The following is an 18,261-nucleotide window of genomic DNA, read 5'->3' on the forward strand; positions in this document are numbered from 1 at the left end:
CATACTTTAGTGAGAAACTCTCCGGCGCGCAACTCAATTATCCCATCTATGACAAAGAGCTATATGCTTTAGTGCGAGTTTTGCGTGAATGGGAACATTACCTCCGCCCTCATGAATTTATCATCCATACCGGTCATGAAACGCTTAAATACCTTAAGGGTCAAACTAAGTTGAACAAGCGTCATGCTAAGTGGAGTGAATTTATTGAGTCTTTTCCTTATGTCATCAAGTATATTAAAGGTAAGGAAAATGTTGTGGCGGATGCGCTTTCCCGTATATGCATGCTTGTTACTCAACTTGAATTGAATGTCATTGGCTTTGAGCACATAAAAGACTTGTATGAGCATGATCCTACTTTTGCCATTCCTTATGCTACATGTTTGACGCATACATCTTGGGAACGCTATTACATCAAGGATGGATATCTTATGAGAGCTAACAAACTTTGCATCCCCGAGTCTTCTCTTCGTTTGTTACTTTTGCAAGAATCTCATGGAGGAGGACTCATGGGACACTTTGGACGCGACAAGACATTGCTACGCTCTCCAAGAACTACTTTTGGCCCAAGATGTTTCGCGACGTCAACCGCTTCACCAACCGATGCTCTACATGTCGCAAAGCTAAGTCTAAAGCTCAATCTCATGGCCTTTACATGCCACTTCCAATTCCATATCAACCATGGGAAGATATTAGCATGGATTTTGTGCTTGGTTTGCCTAGAACTAGAAATGGAAAGGATTCCGTGTTTGTTGTTGTGGACCGATTCTCTAAAATGGCTCATTTCATTCCTTGCAACAAGATAGACGATGCTTCACATGTTGCCAATCTCTTTTGTAGGGAAATCTTGCGACTTCATGGAGTGCCAAAGACGATTGTCTCGGACCGCGACGTCAAGTTCTTGAGTTACTTTTGGAAGACCTTATGCGCCAAGCTCGGAATCAAGCTACTATTCTCCACGGCATACCATCCACAAACCGACGGCCAAACGGAGGTGACGAACCGCACGCTATCCACTCTTCTCCGCGTGCTAATCAAGAAGAACATCAAGGAGTGGGAGGAGTGCCTACCCATCGCCGAGTACGCCTACAATCGTGCAAGACATTCAACTACCGGCAAGTCCCCTTTCGAGGTCGTCTACGGTTTCAACCCGTTGTCCCCTTTGGACATTCTTCCTCTTCCTCTTCAAGAGCGCACCAACATGGACGCGAGTGCCCGAGTCAACCACCTCAAGAAGATGCATGAAGATACAAGGCACACCATCGAGCGCCAAGTACAACGACTCGCGACCAAGCTCAACGTCAACAAGCAACCCATGATATTCAACATTGGAGATCTTGTGTGGCTACACCTTCGCAAGGAACGATTCCCGAACGAACGCAAGTCCAAACTCCTACCTCGCGCCGATGGACCCTTCAATGTGCTAGCACTCTACAACAACAACGCTTACAAGATCGACCTCCCGCGCGACAAGTACATCGTGAGCGACATCTTCAACATCAAGGACCTTTCGCCATACCATGGTGATGAGGATTTCGATCCGAGGTCGGATCTTTCCCAAGGGAGGGGAGATGATGCGGAGCATCCCACGATCATCCCCATGGACACCACCTCAACTATCCAAGCTCCAAGTGGACCCATGACAAGAGCTAGAGCGCGTGCTATTCAATCCGAGGTGACATCACTCCTACTTGAGTTTCCCTCCTCTTCAAGTGAGACATGGCTACTGCCTAAGTCCGAGATGCTATGTGTGATCAGGTACAACGCTCAAGACACGGAGCCGAGGGCTGAAGAAGAAGAGACAGGCGTCAACACTCTGGACAGCCCGGAACTTCCGGCCCCCTGACCCTCCGGCCGACCCGGAGCTTCCGGCCTCCAACGTCTTCGACCAGCCCGGGCGTGCCAACTCTCTGGTTAGCCCGGAACCCGTCCCGGACCGTCCGGCCAGCCCGGACCTTCCGGCCCCCGGACACCAACCCAGCTCCACCCGCGCCAACCCTCTGGTTAGCCCGGACCCTCCCCGGAACCTCCGTCGCCCGGAACTTCCGGCCCTGCCTGCGCGCAGCGACTTGGGCCGAGGCCCGTGTACCCTTTCGTCACTTAGACTATATATACTCTTCTCCTACCTACGTTTTAGGGTTAGCAAAGTAGTAGCTCATATGTGAGGATAGCTTTTGCTCATCCATACGGATCGTCTCCTCGAGAGTGACCGCGGCCCCTCTACGGAGAAGATCCCCTTGGATTCAAGACCCCCTTTTGGGTGGCCCCATCAAGACCTCCTCTCGGAGAAGAATCGGTTACCTCTTGTATCGTCCTTTGTTGACTTTGGATCATGTATCTCTCTTTTGTGTTCTTGGATCTAGCGCATGTGTGATCATATTCGTGTTGGTTGAGTGTTTCTCTTCTTTTCCCCCGTGATTTCCCTCGTGGTCTTCCGCGCGTTCTTCGTGTTCCTCGTAGGGATCCTCTCCAAACGTGAAAGATCGGCCGTACGGAGTTCCACTCCACATCAAAGGTGGAAGCACGTATTAGTTGCATTTGATGCAAATTTGGAAAACATGGGTTACCAGTTTCGTTTCCTAAGGAAGCAAGCTGCCTTTCTTTAGGGGTAGGAAGCAAGCTGACCATAGATTGCTTCCTAAACCCAAGGACCAAATAATCTCACCTAATTAGCGGCCCATGTACATGATTTGTGGAAGTGTTTAAGGTGGTTTTGTAGGTAGGAAATAACCGCCCATGCTTGTTTTAAGGGGCCAGCTACGTGGGAAATAACTGCCCAAGCTAGGGGCCAACAAACGCATCAGATTAAATCTATCGTAGGGCTCAGCACTAGTCTAATGGGAAGTAGGCCATCAGTAGTCTGATGCCTAGCGCTGCCCTAATAAAAATGACACTTTGTCCAAAGACAAGAGGCTACTAGAAAGGATGTCAAGGGAGCAATTGGAGTGCTCCAAGACCTTTTTGTAGTTGTTCGCGAAACCGCTAAACTATGAGATCCATAGACATTTGGAGAGACGATGACAGCTTGCATGATCATGCACAACATGATTGTGAAGGATGAGGGTGAAGAAGTTCGCCATGGCCTGAATTTTCAAAATGTGGTGATCCTATCTAGCTTCCATAGCATAGGATTTATCCAAATGCAAAATCAAATTCAACATCAAGAAACTCATGGGCAGATGCAAATGATCTGGCTGAGCTTCTTTGGGTGTTTCATATGGACAATCAGAACATGTGTCCAACTAAGTTGAATTCAAACTTAAAACTATTTTATTTTAAAACATTATTTTTGAATTGTACTCCCTCCGTCCCATAATATAAGAATGTTTTTCACACTAGTGTAGTGTAAAAAACGTTCTTATATTATGGGACAGAGGAAGTGTTATAGTTGAATTGGACATCAAGAAACTCATGAGCAAATGCAGAATGATCTGGTTGGGCTTCTTTGGGCGTTTCATATGGACAATCAGAACATGTGGCTGACTAAGTTGAATTCAAACTTGAAACTATTTTACTTCAAAATTTTATGTTTGAATTGTACTATTTTTACTATTGTGTTGAATTGGAATATTATCGTTCAGTTACTTTAGAATTGTGTTATTTACCTTCGATAGTTTTGTGTAGTTGGCGTAGAGAAAAATCTGGAAGCGAACATTTGGTGCATGTGGTTGAATAACCTCCTCAAAATAGGCTTTCATCCTACTTCATAAATAAAGCCACCGCCACGTCCATACAACCGTTTGAATGACCTCCGCCCCAATTCCAGTCCACGATCACCGTGGACACTTCCGTGAGGTCCGTTTTAATGATCCGTGCTGGAGTAGCCCAAAGCTACTACCACTATCCAGGTTTATTAGTCCCCAGTGTTCTTTGAGTCAAAATTTGACCGTTAATTTAACTACCAAAATATATTTTATACACCATAAAAATAGTATAGTTGGAATCCACCTGCAAATATAAATCCAACAATATAACTTTTGTGACATACAACTTAGATTTTATTAGTCAAATCTGCATCAAATCTATGGTTAAAATTTGACACAAAATTCGTTGAAGATAAACCCGGACAAACCCGGGTACATCAAATTAATCATGTCGGATGGATTGGACAGAGCTCACGGGTGGCACATAGCCATCATGGCATCAGACTTGGGCGCAGCAGTGCATGCGGCATGATGATCACGTTAAAAGACGCCCTATGTAACAACCTACACAGCATAGAGTGATTCATCGAGCGGCTCCAAATCTCCAGTACCTATCAAAAGATCATCCAGCCTACTAGCAACCTACAAGATCCACCCACAATTGCAAGGGAGAGACACAAAACTGGAGTGACTGAGGATTCCATTTTTCAGGGGGCCATGATGAATGAAACAAAATACATTCAGATGCAATGCAGGTGACCATCCATCTCTCCAGCTCTGGGGGAGTCTCTGTCAGCGGCGGTCGCTGGAACGTGCGGCAGCTGGATCTTCAGCTTGCCCCACACCTTATTGGTTTTGCCTGTTACTACTGCTACCCCACTCCATTATTCAGAAACCAAACTTCAATCCCAGATGCATGCAAATGAGGTGCACAAATCTTAGTTTCTGAGGCCAAATATAGCAGCACGTCCATAGATAGATCTTCCCAGGAAGAAAGCGAAATGATTTCCCACACGAATTCATCGACTCACGCGGCGTGCCCATAGCCACCCAGAAAACCAAGCAACAGGTTTCCAGATCCAAATGAGAGCCGAGACGGCAGGGAGGCAAAACAATGGCTAGAAACAGTGTAGGTCGCTCACAGGAGAGCATGCCCAGATGTGCTGTCTGGAGATCACAGGTAGCACATCCCTTTCATCCATGGCGACGAATGTGCACCAGGCTGAACCAGCAAAGCGCAGCAACTTGGCAGCCTTCCAGTGTTCGTGCTAGCGACCATTTTGTCAAGATTCAGTGATCTACATATCCACATCATGATACCATCAGATACCGAGATGTCACCAACCGACGTTGGAACCATTCATCCAGGTGTACCATCAGACGCAGTTGCTATCACCGACCCACACGTACAATATCAGTTAGTCCATTTTTCAGCTCAAGATCAGAAGAGGACTCTCCGAATGTACTAGAAAAGGACTGCATACGGTGCCCGCATATATCGGGAGGCATAAATAAAGCAACAACAGCAAATAGTTATTTAACCTAACATTCATACTGTACCACAGTTATGAAACTACAGGCCACAACTAGAACTTGTGGTAACAGCAGGCAGCGAAGGCCCATAAACAGGGGCCCTAGCCAGGAAAGATGGAGACTGAAAGTGGACGGAGGAAACACCTTCCCCCTCCAGCACACCACCACTGCCTGGATCTCACTAGGCGTGGTTGCATCACAAGCTACCTAAGCCTATATCATCAACATGACAAAGGTAACATAAACAATAAACCTGTGGAACACCAGATGGTTGGTTGCATTTGTGACGGGGTATGTTCACAAACTACTCTCCATTGACAAAGTTTTTACTCTCGTAGTACTTCTTCTCACTGGCTTCCTTCTTTTCATTCCGCTTCTGCACAAAGCAACACCACAGAGAAAGTGAGTAAAAACCACACAAGATCAATGGACCAGCATAAATGGGAACCACATCAAACAACAGAGCATAAGACATAGCAGGAAATATTGGTCCCAGGAGACAAATATTTAATGTACATAAGTACAAAACTACACACAGGAGAAAGCTTCACCAGAGCATCAATTCATTATCATAACATCAGTATAAAACAGCTCACGTGTGCACATTATTGATAAGAAGACAAAAGAAAAATCACATTATTGATAAGAGACCAAATTCAGCCCAGCAATCTGATACAACACTACGGTAGTTACCTGGTAGGCTTCATGGTTAGAAACTATCCTCCTTATAATAGTACTAGTAGTGATATCCAAAGGGCTTTCCAATCTGCGGAAAATACCCATATCCATTGGGACAGCATATGGATGTGACTCGTCCTGCACGAATGGCCATAGTAAATAACGAATGTTATGTTCCACATTAGGATTTTCTAAGAAATATTATTGGAAAAGAAACTCTACGTGATTACCTTTGCAAAATCCATGTTCTCAGCAATTGTTCCTTGAACGACTAATGAAATATTAAATGTTGTAATCTGCACAGAAAAATGAAGTTAGAGAACTCCTGGCATAAACCCCCACAAATATGACCTGATATTCATAGCTAAAATTGCAGCTCATGATTTTAAATAATTTGGTTCAATCCACAGTCCTGACATATATCTACCTCAAACCTAGTTGACATAACTAAACTTTGGGACCAAGCCAAGAAAGAAAGAATGTCTACTGACTTTAACTATACTAGCTTGTGAAAAAAAAAACTTGTGCCACCAAAGTAAAACTTGGGACCAGGCCAAGCCAGCATGTATTTCTATCAAAATTTAATAGCTCATGTGGAATTGTGAGTTTTACTGGCACAGCGTAAGTGTCATGTTCTATGCAATGTGTGTACGAATGGATCCGTTTAGTAATTGGTACTGCAAATAGTAGAGTTGATGGGGGCAGTGGCTACAATAATGACGGTGGTTTATTCACCCCTCCCACCTCCCTATTCTACATTTCTATCTCCTTTAAAGAGCTATTCCCTCCGTTCCTAAATATAACATCCATATGTAGTCCATATTGAAATCTCTAAAAATACTTATATTTAGGAACGGAGGGAGTAGAAGACTATTTTGGAAGAAAAAACAACTCTCAGCAAATAAATACTTCAACACAAATCATGACAAGTATCACACTGAAGCGCAGCCAGGCGAAGCAGCAAAGCCACTGATATGGTGTGTAGACCAAGCACAGCTGCTGAGGCAGAGCCCAGCATAGGTGAGGCCAAGGAGAAGGCAGACTAACTGAGCCTTAGAAAGACGGCTCGACGTGCTAGGATACATGTTTCTTATCCTTAGCAGAGTGTGGGCACTCAATGACTAGCCTTAAGTGCAGTGTTCGAGGAAATAGTACAACGAATACATCAAGCATTTTATACTACAATAAGATAATGTCATGGTTTAGAGTAGAGTAGGCAACTCACCATGTCTTTTGAAATGTCCCATGGAGCACCAATGATTACTTCATCAACATAACGGCAGGCTAGGACACTCAAACTTCGCTCATGAAGATTCATGATTGGGCGATGTGGTCCTCGTGTAGAACTAACCAATATAATAAACATCAACAGCAAAATCTAGACTGAATATAATGTTGAATGAACTAAGTAGAAATGGTAGGCTTCAAAACAAATGCACATTGTAAACTTGGACAATTGAATAAACCGTACACATACTGTACCTCGTAAAGGATTGGAAGAAGAGAAGAGGAAGCAACCATCGTATATTACCTTATGGTCTGATCCGTGTGAATACCAACAAGCAAGAAATCTCCAAGCCCTCGAGCAAGTCGCAATATCTACGTAGAAGAAACTATAAATAGAAAAGAAAGTTTGCAGTGCTATGATTTGGAAAGGAAAGTTCAGTTTGCTTTATTGCTTCCTTGCAATAAGAAGAAAAAATATAAGTAGAGCCAACATGCGAATATGGGAAGTGCGGCTGAATGCTGAGACAGATGATGTTTTCCTTCTTGTATTTACCTCAACATGCCCAGCATGGAACAGATCAAATGCACCATCTATGTAAACTATCCGAGAATCTGGTCCTGGACCCTACATTGGTAAAGCTTACAGTCAATACAGAATGAACTGTAGCAAAAGTTTGGAAAGAGGGAAACAGTTTTATTCAGTTAAAAAGCACTTATTATCACCACATTTACAGAAATGAAACAAACATACAGTTACACTGTATGCTCATGTAATAGATAACTGAATAACAAACATATGGTTTTTTTCTGATACTTCAAGGATTGGATGTTTTATTGTGGATGCGAGAATCGCCCCTGAACTTGTCTAAGTACTATTAAACAATTCATCTATTGCTGCCACACTTCCGCAATCAGATCGCAATTAACTAATTGACAGGGCACAAGTTAACAGTAGAGCAGGCGCTCTGTACTCCCTCCCACCGAAGAAAATATCTTTATTATGTCCAATAACTACATGAACATGCAAAAACTGATGTTCCAGGAAGTTAAATATCGGTCATCGGACATTTAGCACATACGGAGTACCTTTGAACTACAAGAGGAACTCAAGGTAGCACTCTCTCACACAATCTCACCATGAAAAAAGTGCAGTTTTCAGAAGGACTAACATACCTAGAAGTTGCTTCTAAGATCAAGACTAGGTGCCAACTGCTAAGCCGTGCTGTGGTGCCTCGTAGAATATTCATCAAAGAACATAAACAATATTCAATTCATGAGAAAGTTATACCCTGCTATTTGAGAACTGAACTATCCGCCGAGATGTAGGAAGAAAATGAGATATTCTAGTTCCACTTCCAGACCCACTATCGTCAATCTTCTGACCATGCCCAGAACTGAACTGCCTCTGTAGTGAAGAGTGGTTGTGCCTATCAGAAACTGATCTCTCTCTAACACAAAGAAGCATTCTTCCTGCAATGAAAAAAGATGATTTCACAGTGAGAATAAATATTTTCACTGCCATAAGCAGTTTCTTCACTATAAATGAGCAATTCATTGGTTCCCAAAAATTCAAGATAAATGTGTATTCCATGCGACCATAGCATCCAGGCCAGTAAATAGAATAATCATATAGCAGCAACTTAAGAACTCCTTTGATTCAAAGGAGTTATATAGGATTTTTGGAGGATTGAAATCCTTAGGAATTTTTCTTATGTTGGTCCTTTGATTCATAGGATTAGATCCCATAATTTTTTTTCCTATGGAATCTTTTGTACTATATCTCATAGGAAATCTAACATCCACTCCAACCACTTTTTACAATTCCTTTGTTTTTCCTGTGGCATCAAACACTGCTTGCTAATACTATAGGATTCAAGTGGGCATGCCACTCCAATCCTACACTTTTCCTATTCCAGCGTTTTCAAAATCCTGCGAATCAAAGAGGCCCTTATGTTGGATGTGATGCCTGGAACAAGAAAAGGGTGACTCCTGGGGACAACCTATTCGATTGTTCCTTCCTTGCGCTCATAATAATATGGCACTATTTCGAGTGCTTTATAAAAGTGGAGCACCACAAGAAATCGGGAAAGAAAATCTAGTGAATGATAGTCTCATCAACAAATAGGTTTCTAGTTGATCAATAATAAATTGCAATATTGGAGATCACTATAAGATTTGGTTCTCAAAGATAATTGCAACTCAGAACTAGAGCCTAGATATCCGCTTGCCATAGAAGTTTCAGACTCCAATTTTGTTATGGTAAAGCAAATGTTAACAGTAAAGTACAGGAACAGAAAACAAAAGCAGAATCCATACCGACAATGTCTGTTGTAGACACTCCCTCAGTTCTTTTAATCTGCTTATATCTGCCAGCATTTTTGGCAAGGGCATATGCGTCGGTGCCATCTGGGAGCAGACAAGGATCATCGCCATGGATGATGTAATCTATATTATACTCAGTGAATAGCTTGTTCATGAAGTCTTCAGTTATGGCATACGGCGCGTCTGGAATGACATCATCCACCCATTTCACTGCGCCCACCATCACCATTCTGTATTACACAGAAAGGAAAGATTAGAAATAACAAATTGCAGATTCTTACTACCCACAGCGTTAGTTACATGAGAGTTTATAGGATAATTAGTGGGAGGTGGAAAAAAATGTAACTAAAGTAGTGCTACATAATTTGCACACACATTTATGATTCGGATATTTAGCGCATTATCACAGTCTATCCAGTGCCCATAAATCCATTAAATACTAAATGGAACACAAATTGTACAATTCAAATCTCTCGTGCCGTGCAGCAATTGTTTCTCCAGCAATATCTAGGCAAACATAGCTCAAGCGTTGACATCGTAGCATCTACTTGGCCAGGGGTTAAAAACTTAAAATTCAAAAAAGAAAACGCAATGAAATGCTGGAGCAAGCTGTGCGGATGCGTGAGAACACCTCACCACGTGTGGGAGTTAAAAAGGCGACAGCCGCTACACAAAGGGACGGGGTAATTAACGACCTAGCACCTCTCGTTGAGCGGCGTGACGGGCGGCCCCTTGTTAGCGGTGATCTCGTCGTCGCTGACGACGCCGACGACGAGCTGGTCGCCGAGCGCGCGCGCCTGGCGCAGCGCGTTGCAGTGGCCGTAGTGCATCATGTCGAAGCAGCCGTCCATGTAGACGCGCACGGGGCGGCGGCGACGGCGGAACCGGCGGCGCAGCGCGTCGAGCGGGGGCAGGCCCGGGACGGCCACGGGCCCGGCGACGTGGAGCGCCACGACGGCCGCGCCCAGCACGATTCCGCCGATCGCGCACGCCACCGCCAGCCTGGCCTTGCTGCTCCCGGCCTCCATAGTGACAACTGACAAGCAGGCGGAGTGGGAGAGTGAGAGTGCGTGTGCGGGGTGAGTGTGGCGGGATCTAGGGTTAGGGGTGGTTGGGGCGTGCGGCTCGGGGGGCAACCACCATGGGAGGTTGAGGAGGCGTGGTGGTGCTGGCGGCGACGAAAGCGGCCTGCGAATGCGGTTCCGGTGTAACTTTGCCGCGTGTGCGTAGCGGGGCTGCGGTTTAGCAGGGAAGATGCGGGAGCCTCTGTCGCGTGGGACCGATGTGTCAGTGGTCCCTCTACGCACGCGTCGGTGCGCCATAGCCTAGAGGAGCTATCATGGTCGGCACACGCGTCGGTACGGAGGGTCTTGCTCTTGCCGACTTCCCGCCTGTAGATTCAGGATATTTTGGGCTGTTTGGTTTGTGACTAAGATTGTCAAAGATTGCCGCATCTCAAGTTAAGCAAGTTTGATTAACTTAGATGGATGCTTGGTTTAAGCCATACCTTAGGCAAAATACACTATGATCCTACATGATACACATAAAAATGTGGTAAAATTCCCTTAGGCTTACCAACTTATGGCTTTCATTTTAAAAAAACTAACCTTAGACAAGTTTGGTAACATTGTATGATAAAATGTGGCATTGTCGACCCTATGTACGGTCGCCTTCACCGTCCATTCCTTTTTTTTTTGAAAACATGCATTACTCAAATCAAAAGGTCTTAACATTCAATCGCAGCAAGGTCGATAGCAACCCGAACCAAGCCACGTCATGATTCTTGCCTCTAAACGAGTAAACTTTGCTATCTTATCGCTAACTTTATTTTAGCTATGACTTACATGAGTAATACTTCTTCCGTTTTAAAATATAGTGCTTCCTCTATTCTCGTGCTTCAAATTTGACCATAAATATAACCAACAAGACTGACTGCGGCGGGAGCAAAAGTTATACCAGTGAATTCGTATTCGAAGTTTTCAATTATATAATTTTTTTCTCCCGCCGCAGTCGGTCTTGTTGGTTAAATTTATTATCAAAGTTAAACCTCAGGAAGCACGGGGGCACTATATTTTAAAATGGAGGGAGTACATGTTTTCACGAAAATACATGAGAAAGCTAATCTCCTTGATGAGCAACGAGTAGATCGGTCTATCAACATCCTTAGCTTGGATCAGTTTCACAGCAATAAGCGAGTCCATCTCGATCTCCACTGGCATGTCACTTCTTTGAATGGCGAATTCGTGCGTGCACATAATTCAGTTTCAAGCGCATCCCGACACGAAAAGAGTTCCCTGCATGAAGAGAAAATGATAGCACCCTTGTCATCTCTTAACACCATACCAGCGCCCGCCGATCCATCCTCGGCATAAGAACCATTGGAACTTAGCCTTCACCGTCCATTCAATGCCGATGCATTTTTTTTCCACACATGGCTTATGGTGCTCCGAGTTTAGAATTAGGGCATGTAAAACACTATTGTCTTAAGTCTGTCACGTATTCTAGGGAAGATCCTAAAGAAGACAATCCAAAAAAAGATCAAGACGCTTTCAAAAACCATTATTTATAATGTTCGTGTGGGTGAAGGAGTGACAACATCATTGCTTAGGTCCAATTATAGCCTCTTTACCGAAGTCTTTGGAGTAAAAAAATTTAAGCAAAGATTGATACGCGAAAAAAGTGTTTTCAAGAGATTGCATTGTAATTCTTAATCATAAGAGTTACTTTATTTTTCTTGGATCTTAGGTCCAAATCAGAAGGCTACCTAGCGGCGAATACAAGCACTGACGTGAGCCGAAGCCGCACCACCGTCACCCCCCCCCCCTGCGTCGGTGTCGGGTAAAATTTATTGTAGTAGACATTGGGGGAATCGTCGTGCTAAGGCCCAATAGGACCAGCGCACCAGAAAACACACGAACGTAGACGAACAACGACCAAATCCGAGCAAATCCACCAAAGACAGATCTACAGGAGACACACCTCCACACGCCCATCAACGACGGTAGACGCATCATCGAGACGAGACTATGCGGGAAGAACCTTATTACATCTCCAGGGTGCCGCCCGCCGTCTCGCCTTCCTGAGCAGGCCACAAACTCTAACAAAACTCGAAGGAACGTCTTACGAAGCCCTCCCACCGGTAAGGGTCAGGATTCACCGCGCCCCATGGCCCTAATGCCATCGGAGATGAGGCGGACCGGCGACGGCGCCAGAGGAAGCTAAAGGAACCCTAATTTCTATGGGGATGAGGTGGCTACATAAGGCACGACCAGAAGTGACTCGGGCCTCTTTAATCCACATAATTATCAAAACACATAAATAAGAAAAATCATAGGATTAAAGGCATGTGTTCTTGAATTATATAGTAGAAGAAAACTACAAGAAACTGGATGAATGCAAAAAATAATTAAGAAATACTATAAAGAAGTTTGAGTGGATCATAATTAAGGGAGTGGAGGCACACGACGGCTACTTCAAGCTCACTAGGGATTGTTGCAACCAACTTCTTTTTCTTTGCTAAGCAGAAATGCACGGCTCACTGTAAATGCTTGCACTTGGTACTGTTGCCAATGTCGTTGGTGAGATGGTCCAGATGAAGGAGAGCACATACCTCAAAACTAATGCGAGGTTCGCCCACGCGCGTGGTGCAAGTTGTTGGCTATTAGAGAGGCACAACATTATGTATTTTTGGCACCAACATTTATTATTTAAGTGCGACAATGGCGTGTAATGCATAAATTTGGACTGCCGGACTTGAAGAGTCCAATTTGAGGTATGTTCCTGCCGGGCAGGACGTATGAGGGGTGGCCTGGCTGCGTCCAAGGACGTGCCCGGGCACGTCCACGGACGTGTAGGTGTAGGGGACATTGCACGCAGATAGAGGCCAAACAGCATGCAGGAAATTAACAGGGGTGGATGCTCTTCAACATAGCCTGAATTTTACATGCACGCCGCAAGGATGGCAGTGAGCCTCTGAGGTTTCAATGACAGCATTCCCTCGAAACCGCAGTATTTTTACAGCAGATCCCTAAAGCGCCAACTTTACTTGAAGTTTGGTCAGTTCAGCGAAATCGCTAGCCGCGCAGTATTTTTATAGCAGATCCCTAAAGCGCCATCTCTGCTTGAAGCTTGGTCAGTTCAGCGAAATCGCTAGCCGCCGGTCGAGAAGTCGCAGCCGACGTTGATGGCGCCACGTGTGTCCCCCGCGGCGGTTCAGGCAGCTCCAGGTCCAGTTCTTCCTCCTCGAGGTCTTCCAGTTCCGCCTCCAACTCGTCCTGATTCGGGAAAGGAGCGATGTATCATGCATCTTGAAAATTGACGGTATGCACCGGACAGTAAACATTGGTAAACTGGTGCAAATGGAAAAATAAACCAAACCATACCTCATCGAATTCAGCCGAAGCACCGAATGGTGTAGCAAGTGCATCCTGTATCTGTTTCATATTTTCCGTATGTTCGTTCGCCTCTTCAATTGCATTCTCAATGTCATCAATACTCCTGCGTAAGGATTCCACATATGTCAGCCCATTCAGGTATGGATATCGGCAACCAATGGGCTGCATTCCTACATCTATGCTCGGTAGGAGTAGCTTATACATGCCATTGCTGCTGGGTGCGCATGTCAAGACTATAAATGGAAACCTTCAATGAACGGGGGTCTAGTTAAGCTTGGAAGGCGCAAAAACTCAAGAAAACAAGAGGGGAAAATTAAGCAAACCTGAACTAGCTTGGACAGAAATAACTATTGGGGACAAATTTTCATTTTAGAATAGAAAAGGTAAAGTGAAGCCCTTTGGCACATGGAAATCCTGCACCTTGGAATGCCACTGAAATGCACAGAGGAGGGATGATGGACTCTTACAGGGACTGTTGAATAGCTTTGACAGCAGATGACCCAGAGCGCAAAGCATCAACAGTGTCAGTTGTTGCCTTTGCATTTTCAAGCATTATAATCTGCACAAAATAATCTCCTATCAGTTTAATGCGTGGGCATATATTGAAATACTTCTGTATCTTACATTACCTGATCATGAACCCGCAACTGAAAATTCGATAGCTGCTCAATCTGTGTTTCATACAACTTCTTTTTCTTTAAACACTGAATTGCAGCTGCAACAAAGAAGAAGCCGTTTCTCATTCAAGTTACAAAACCATATAAAAAACTAAGAAACATTACTTGTTATTCCAGGACCAAATAGCCATTAGCTAGAAACCTTTTTTAGACATGCAAGCACAGACTAGCAGTGTTTATGTTTTTGCCTTGTGTTGATAGATTCTGTGTAAGACCTGACAAACAAATAAAGATTTTCCACTAGGCTTACCATTCTTATTCTTTGCCTTTGTATAGTCCTTGGCCTTTTCTATTTCCGCGGAAGACTTTTTCTGAAGCAAACGCTCTTTCTTCTCCAGCATTTCTAGGGTCTACACATTACCGCAAAGTATTAACATATAAGCCACTGAGAACGAAAATATATGATAGTCAAATTAGCATTTAGCTGTATTCATAACTTGAGAAACTCAAATTTATCTTTTTGTCTCGCTGGTATAAGCCCCTGAACATACAAGAGGCTATCGAATTCTCTCCGATAAACTACAGATATCTCAGACATTGCTGTGAAAAATGTTACTATTGCAATAATGTGCGCAACATTAGGAAAGTGAGGACGTGATGGATCGATGAGTATAATTAAGCTGAGGCTGCAGAGGGGAATGAACACTACAATACATCAACCTAATCTGAAGTTTCCCTTTCCTTGGCCTTCGCATTAGGTTATTTTTTCTACAATGACAATGATCTTTGTGTGCATGAAAACATACTTCATTGATTTGTGTGAATTGGTTATGTTGTACATTGGGAGGGGGGGGGGGGGGGGGGGGGGGGGTTCAGGCTGACATCACTTTGGTAGAAAAACAAGAAACAGGGTACAACAATGTCCGCATCATATGTCCTCAAAACAGTTAAGCAACATTTGACTAGGACGATACAGTTGACCATACCCTGAATTCAACCAACTAGACACATGACAACTAATGGTCAAAATCTGCAACCAACTGGCAGGTTTGTCCATCTACAAAGAGAAGACCTTTTAAGTATTGTTTTCTTCCACTCTTCTGTTCTGGAAATCCATTGGATACAGAAATACCCACATCTGCATTACAGTACTCGAGCTTTTACTATTCACTTGGGTGATACACGGTATCGAGGTTTTTCTTTGTTTACACATTAACAAGTGACCAATTGCTCTGTTGCGAATTAAAGACCACATTTTCTTGAAGAGAATTACTCCCTCCGTTCCAAAATAGATGACCCAACTTTGTACCAAAGTTAGTACAAAGTTGGCTCATCTATTTTAGAACGGAGGGAGTATTTAGAAACGTCCCCTAACTCCCAAGCCCAAAATCCAACCCTATCTTGACAACTCGAAGGAAACAGAAGAGCAGAAGGTAAAGGTTGATCGATATAAGAAAAACAAGCAAACATTTAAGTGGAAAAAGGGGTGGAGAGACCTCATGTAGTCGATCCAAGGTGGGGAGGGAAGAAGAGGCAGCTTCCTTCTTCTTCTTGCTCTTGGTCTTCGATATCAGTTTCTTCAGCATCTTCTTGTCACGCCCTTCTCCTGATCCTCGCTCTTAGATGATGACGGCCTGTGAATGAAGGTATAGGTGAATATGAATGGGAATGGTGTTTGCAGTAGCGGTGTCTGGGTGAGGATCAGGGGGGAAGAAGTAAGGGGAAAGGTGGTTCCTTGAGACTAGTAGGAGGAGAAAGGCAGACAGGGCCATTAGCATGTGACAGAAGATTCTCAGCTTATGAAAAAGAAAGAGTGCCACTTTCAGTGAGATCACCATCTTAGGATAGATGCCACATCCCCATGTTTTACAGTTTGCCTACTTGCGACCACTTTCTGCTGAGCAGGTACCTTTGTTTTTCGAAAATGCATAGATAAGAATAAAAGGATAAATAAATTAAGAGTAAGTATGACAGAAACAACACTTGGATGGTATATGGGATTAGGTTTGAGTTGCATCCGAGACATATATTTGGCATCTTGCTGCGCTCAGCATTCATATGGTTAGTTGACAAGACACTAGGTACATAGCTGGAAGCAAACATTCTACACCTCTATTAGCCGGCCCATCTATTTTGAGACATATCACTCCATGCTTCTTACTTGAGACAAATGCAATAAAGTAAAGCGGTAAACTAAACCATCTAATTTTCCTTTTCGGTGGAGTAGTTGAGCTGCCATTCTCTAACTACGCAAGTTGTGACGATGAAAGCTAGTAGACCATATCATCTGCGCTGGCTCTACGATAAAGCATGAAACGCGCCTTGCTAAATTTCTCGACACAATAATTTATTCCATGGCCTCTTTCTTCTTCAAGAACCACCCACTCTTTGCAAACAAAAAGGGCTCAGAAACAGAAACAATCTTACCCCCTCTTCTATTTTCCCTTCAAAGCGCAAAGGTAGGTTAGAAAAAATTCCCCACCTGCCTGCGCAACGACAAACTGGAAATCCGCGGGCTCCCGCCGACGAATCGAGTTCCTGCAGGCTACAAATGCGGAGCCGGAACAGCAGAGATAGACGCCCGCTTATATATCCGGAAACTTGGAAGCAAGGGTGGGCGGGGAATTAAAATCGACGGCAGCATCCGCACGCGTACCAGTCTTACTGCCGAGTCGATGCCACCGATCCGAGCTGCCGCGTCAACCCATCTTGAACCGAAGGGCGCCGCATTTCTCGCCGGAGTGGAGACGTGGGGAGCAGGAGATGGCTTCTGGTGTCGGCCTAGGCGGCGCAGTACAGTGTGTGCTGTGGGCGGGCAGGACCACGGTGGTCGGTGATCTAGTGGAGTGGAGGCGGACACGATTCGGATGCTGCGAATTTCTGAGGGCCGTTTTTCGTTTACAGCAAGGAGAGAAAAGACCTCTGTGGCATGCACTGCGGCGGCCAATCCTATATGACGCCCGCGTGCAACATATAAGTTGCGGCTTCGCAGAGGACTCCTCCAGACGGGCCGGCCCACGTACAGCTGTTTTGTTTCGTTTTTTTTTCTCTTTTCTGATCTTGGGTTTTCTTCTGTTTTTTTTGGATTTTTTTCATATTTTTTTGTAGGTTTTGTAATATATGATGACTATTTTTTTCAAATACACACTAAAAGTTTTTAGTGCACGGTGAATATTTTTTAAATGAGCTATTTACATGACACTTAAAGGCAACTTATAACACTTTACCACAACTTTTGAGTTTTTCAACACAGAACCACAACTTCTGAACAAATTCTCAACACCGAGCCCAAATCTGCCGGTGTACACCTTCTGATAGGCAATCTAAGTGATTGGCCCCACATGTCATGCTCTAGGTGGCAAGTTCCCTCCTACATGGCATTTATTGAATGTGTAACGTAGCATCATGCATAAGATGTTTTCGTCTCCCCAACGACACGTTCGTGTGCAGCTTCTACGCCATGTACCACAGAAAAGAAAAAAGCTACCATCTTCACCTTCTCTCACGCTCCGTCGAACCATGTTGTCGCCTGGACGCCTGTCGTGGTGGGCGCACGGCAGATGCCAAAGGATGGCTAAAGAGAGGAGGAGGCTCGAGGGCACCGGTGGGCTCCAGAGGCGAGGTCGGCATGAGCGAGCGAGGGACGCAAGACATACCCAGGTTCGGGGCTCTCCGGAGAGATAACACCCCTAGTCTTGCCGAGTGTGGTTTATATGTGGAAGGTACAAGCTTGCTCCAAGAGCTGTTTTGGGGAGGAAGGAACACAGGCCAAAGCATAGGCTGCTCCTTCTCCTAGTGCGTGTATCCTACTGATCGTATGATCGTGTGTTGTGTTCTATGCGTGCCCGT

The 18,261-nt window shown here is 44.5% G+C and overlaps 2 protein-coding genes across 4 annotated transcripts; both read right to left on the reverse strand.

The window, feature by feature from the left end:
* Nucleotides 1–5,153: 5,153 nt before the first annotated feature.
* LOC123120389 (ethanolamine-phosphate cytidylyltransferase) lies at nucleotides 5,154–10,624 on the reverse strand. Its single transcript, XM_044540366.1, has 9 exons — nucleotides 10,104–10,624; nucleotides 9,396–9,631; nucleotides 8,368–8,549; nucleotides 7,633–7,704; nucleotides 7,384–7,451; nucleotides 7,078–7,198; nucleotides 6,083–6,148; nucleotides 5,868–5,990; nucleotides 5,154–5,550 (listed from the first exon to the last, which is right to left on the reverse strand). Exons 1-9 carry the CDS (start codon nucleotides 10,427–10,429, stop codon nucleotides 5,479–5,481), a joined length of 1,266 nt encoding a protein of 421 aa, XP_044396301.1. The 5' UTR covers nucleotides 10,430–10,624; the 3' UTR covers nucleotides 5,154–5,478.
* A 2,670-nt stretch (nucleotides 10,625–13,294) lies between these two features.
* Nucleotides 13,295–17,344, reverse strand: LOC123120390 (vacuolar protein sorting-associated protein 32 homolog 2). Of its 3 annotated transcripts, none has more exons than XM_044540369.1 (8): nucleotides 17,069–17,344; nucleotides 16,895–16,957; nucleotides 15,909–16,046; nucleotides 14,723–14,822; nucleotides 14,425–14,510; nucleotides 14,263–14,354; nucleotides 13,784–13,898; nucleotides 13,295–13,675 (listed from the first exon to the last, which is right to left on the reverse strand). In XM_044540369.1, the coding sequence occupies exons 3-8, from the start codon at nucleotides 15,996–15,998 to the stop codon at nucleotides 13,505–13,507; spliced, it is 654 nt and encodes a 217-aa protein (XP_044396304.1). In that variant the 5' UTR covers nucleotides 15,999–16,046; nucleotides 16,895–16,957; nucleotides 17,069–17,344; the 3' UTR covers nucleotides 13,295–13,504. The 3 variants fall into 3 exon arrangements, with proteins under 3 accessions (XP_044396304.1, XP_044396303.1, XP_044396305.1); XM_044540368.1 differs by having other exon boundaries at nucleotides 16,840–16,957; XM_044540370.1 differs by lacking the exon at nucleotides 16,895–16,957 and having other exon boundaries at nucleotides 17,069–17,328.
* Nucleotides 17,345–18,261: the final 917 nt, after the last annotated feature.

This window comes from Triticum aestivum, chromosome 5D (assembly GCF_018294505.1).
Source record: "Triticum aestivum cultivar Chinese Spring chromosome 5D, IWGSC CS RefSeq v2.1, whole genome shotgun sequence".
Taxonomy (NCBI): domain Eukaryota; kingdom Viridiplantae; phylum Streptophyta; class Magnoliopsida; order Poales; family Poaceae; genus Triticum; species Triticum aestivum.

Bases quoted from the DNA above. Each gene is read 5' to 3' on its own strand.
- LOC123120390 (XM_044540369.1), bottom strand. From the start codon at position 15,998: ATGCTGAAGAAACTGATATCGAAGACCAAGAGCAAGAAGAAGAAGGAA. The intron at 14,511-14,722 runs GTAAGCCTAGTG...TCTTTGTTGCAG, and splicing joins AAAGGCAAAGAATAAGAATG to CTGCAATTCAGTGTTTAAAG. The intron at 14,355-14,424 runs GTAATGTAAGAT...TATTTTGTGCAG, and splicing joins AGTTGCGGGTTCATGATCAG to ATTATAATGCTTGAAAATGC.
- LOC123120389 (XM_044540366.1), bottom strand. From the start codon at position 10,429: ATGGAGGCCGGGAGCAGCAAGGCCAGGCTGGCGGTGGCGTGCGCGATC. The intron at 7,199-7,383 runs GTAATATACGAT...TATATTGGTTAG, and splicing joins CACACGGATCAGACCATAAG to TTCTACACGAGGACCACATC. The intron at 5,551-5,867 runs GTAACTACCGTA...TGCTTTGTGCAG, and splicing joins CTAACCATGAAGCCTACCAG to AAGCGGAATGAAAAGAAGGA.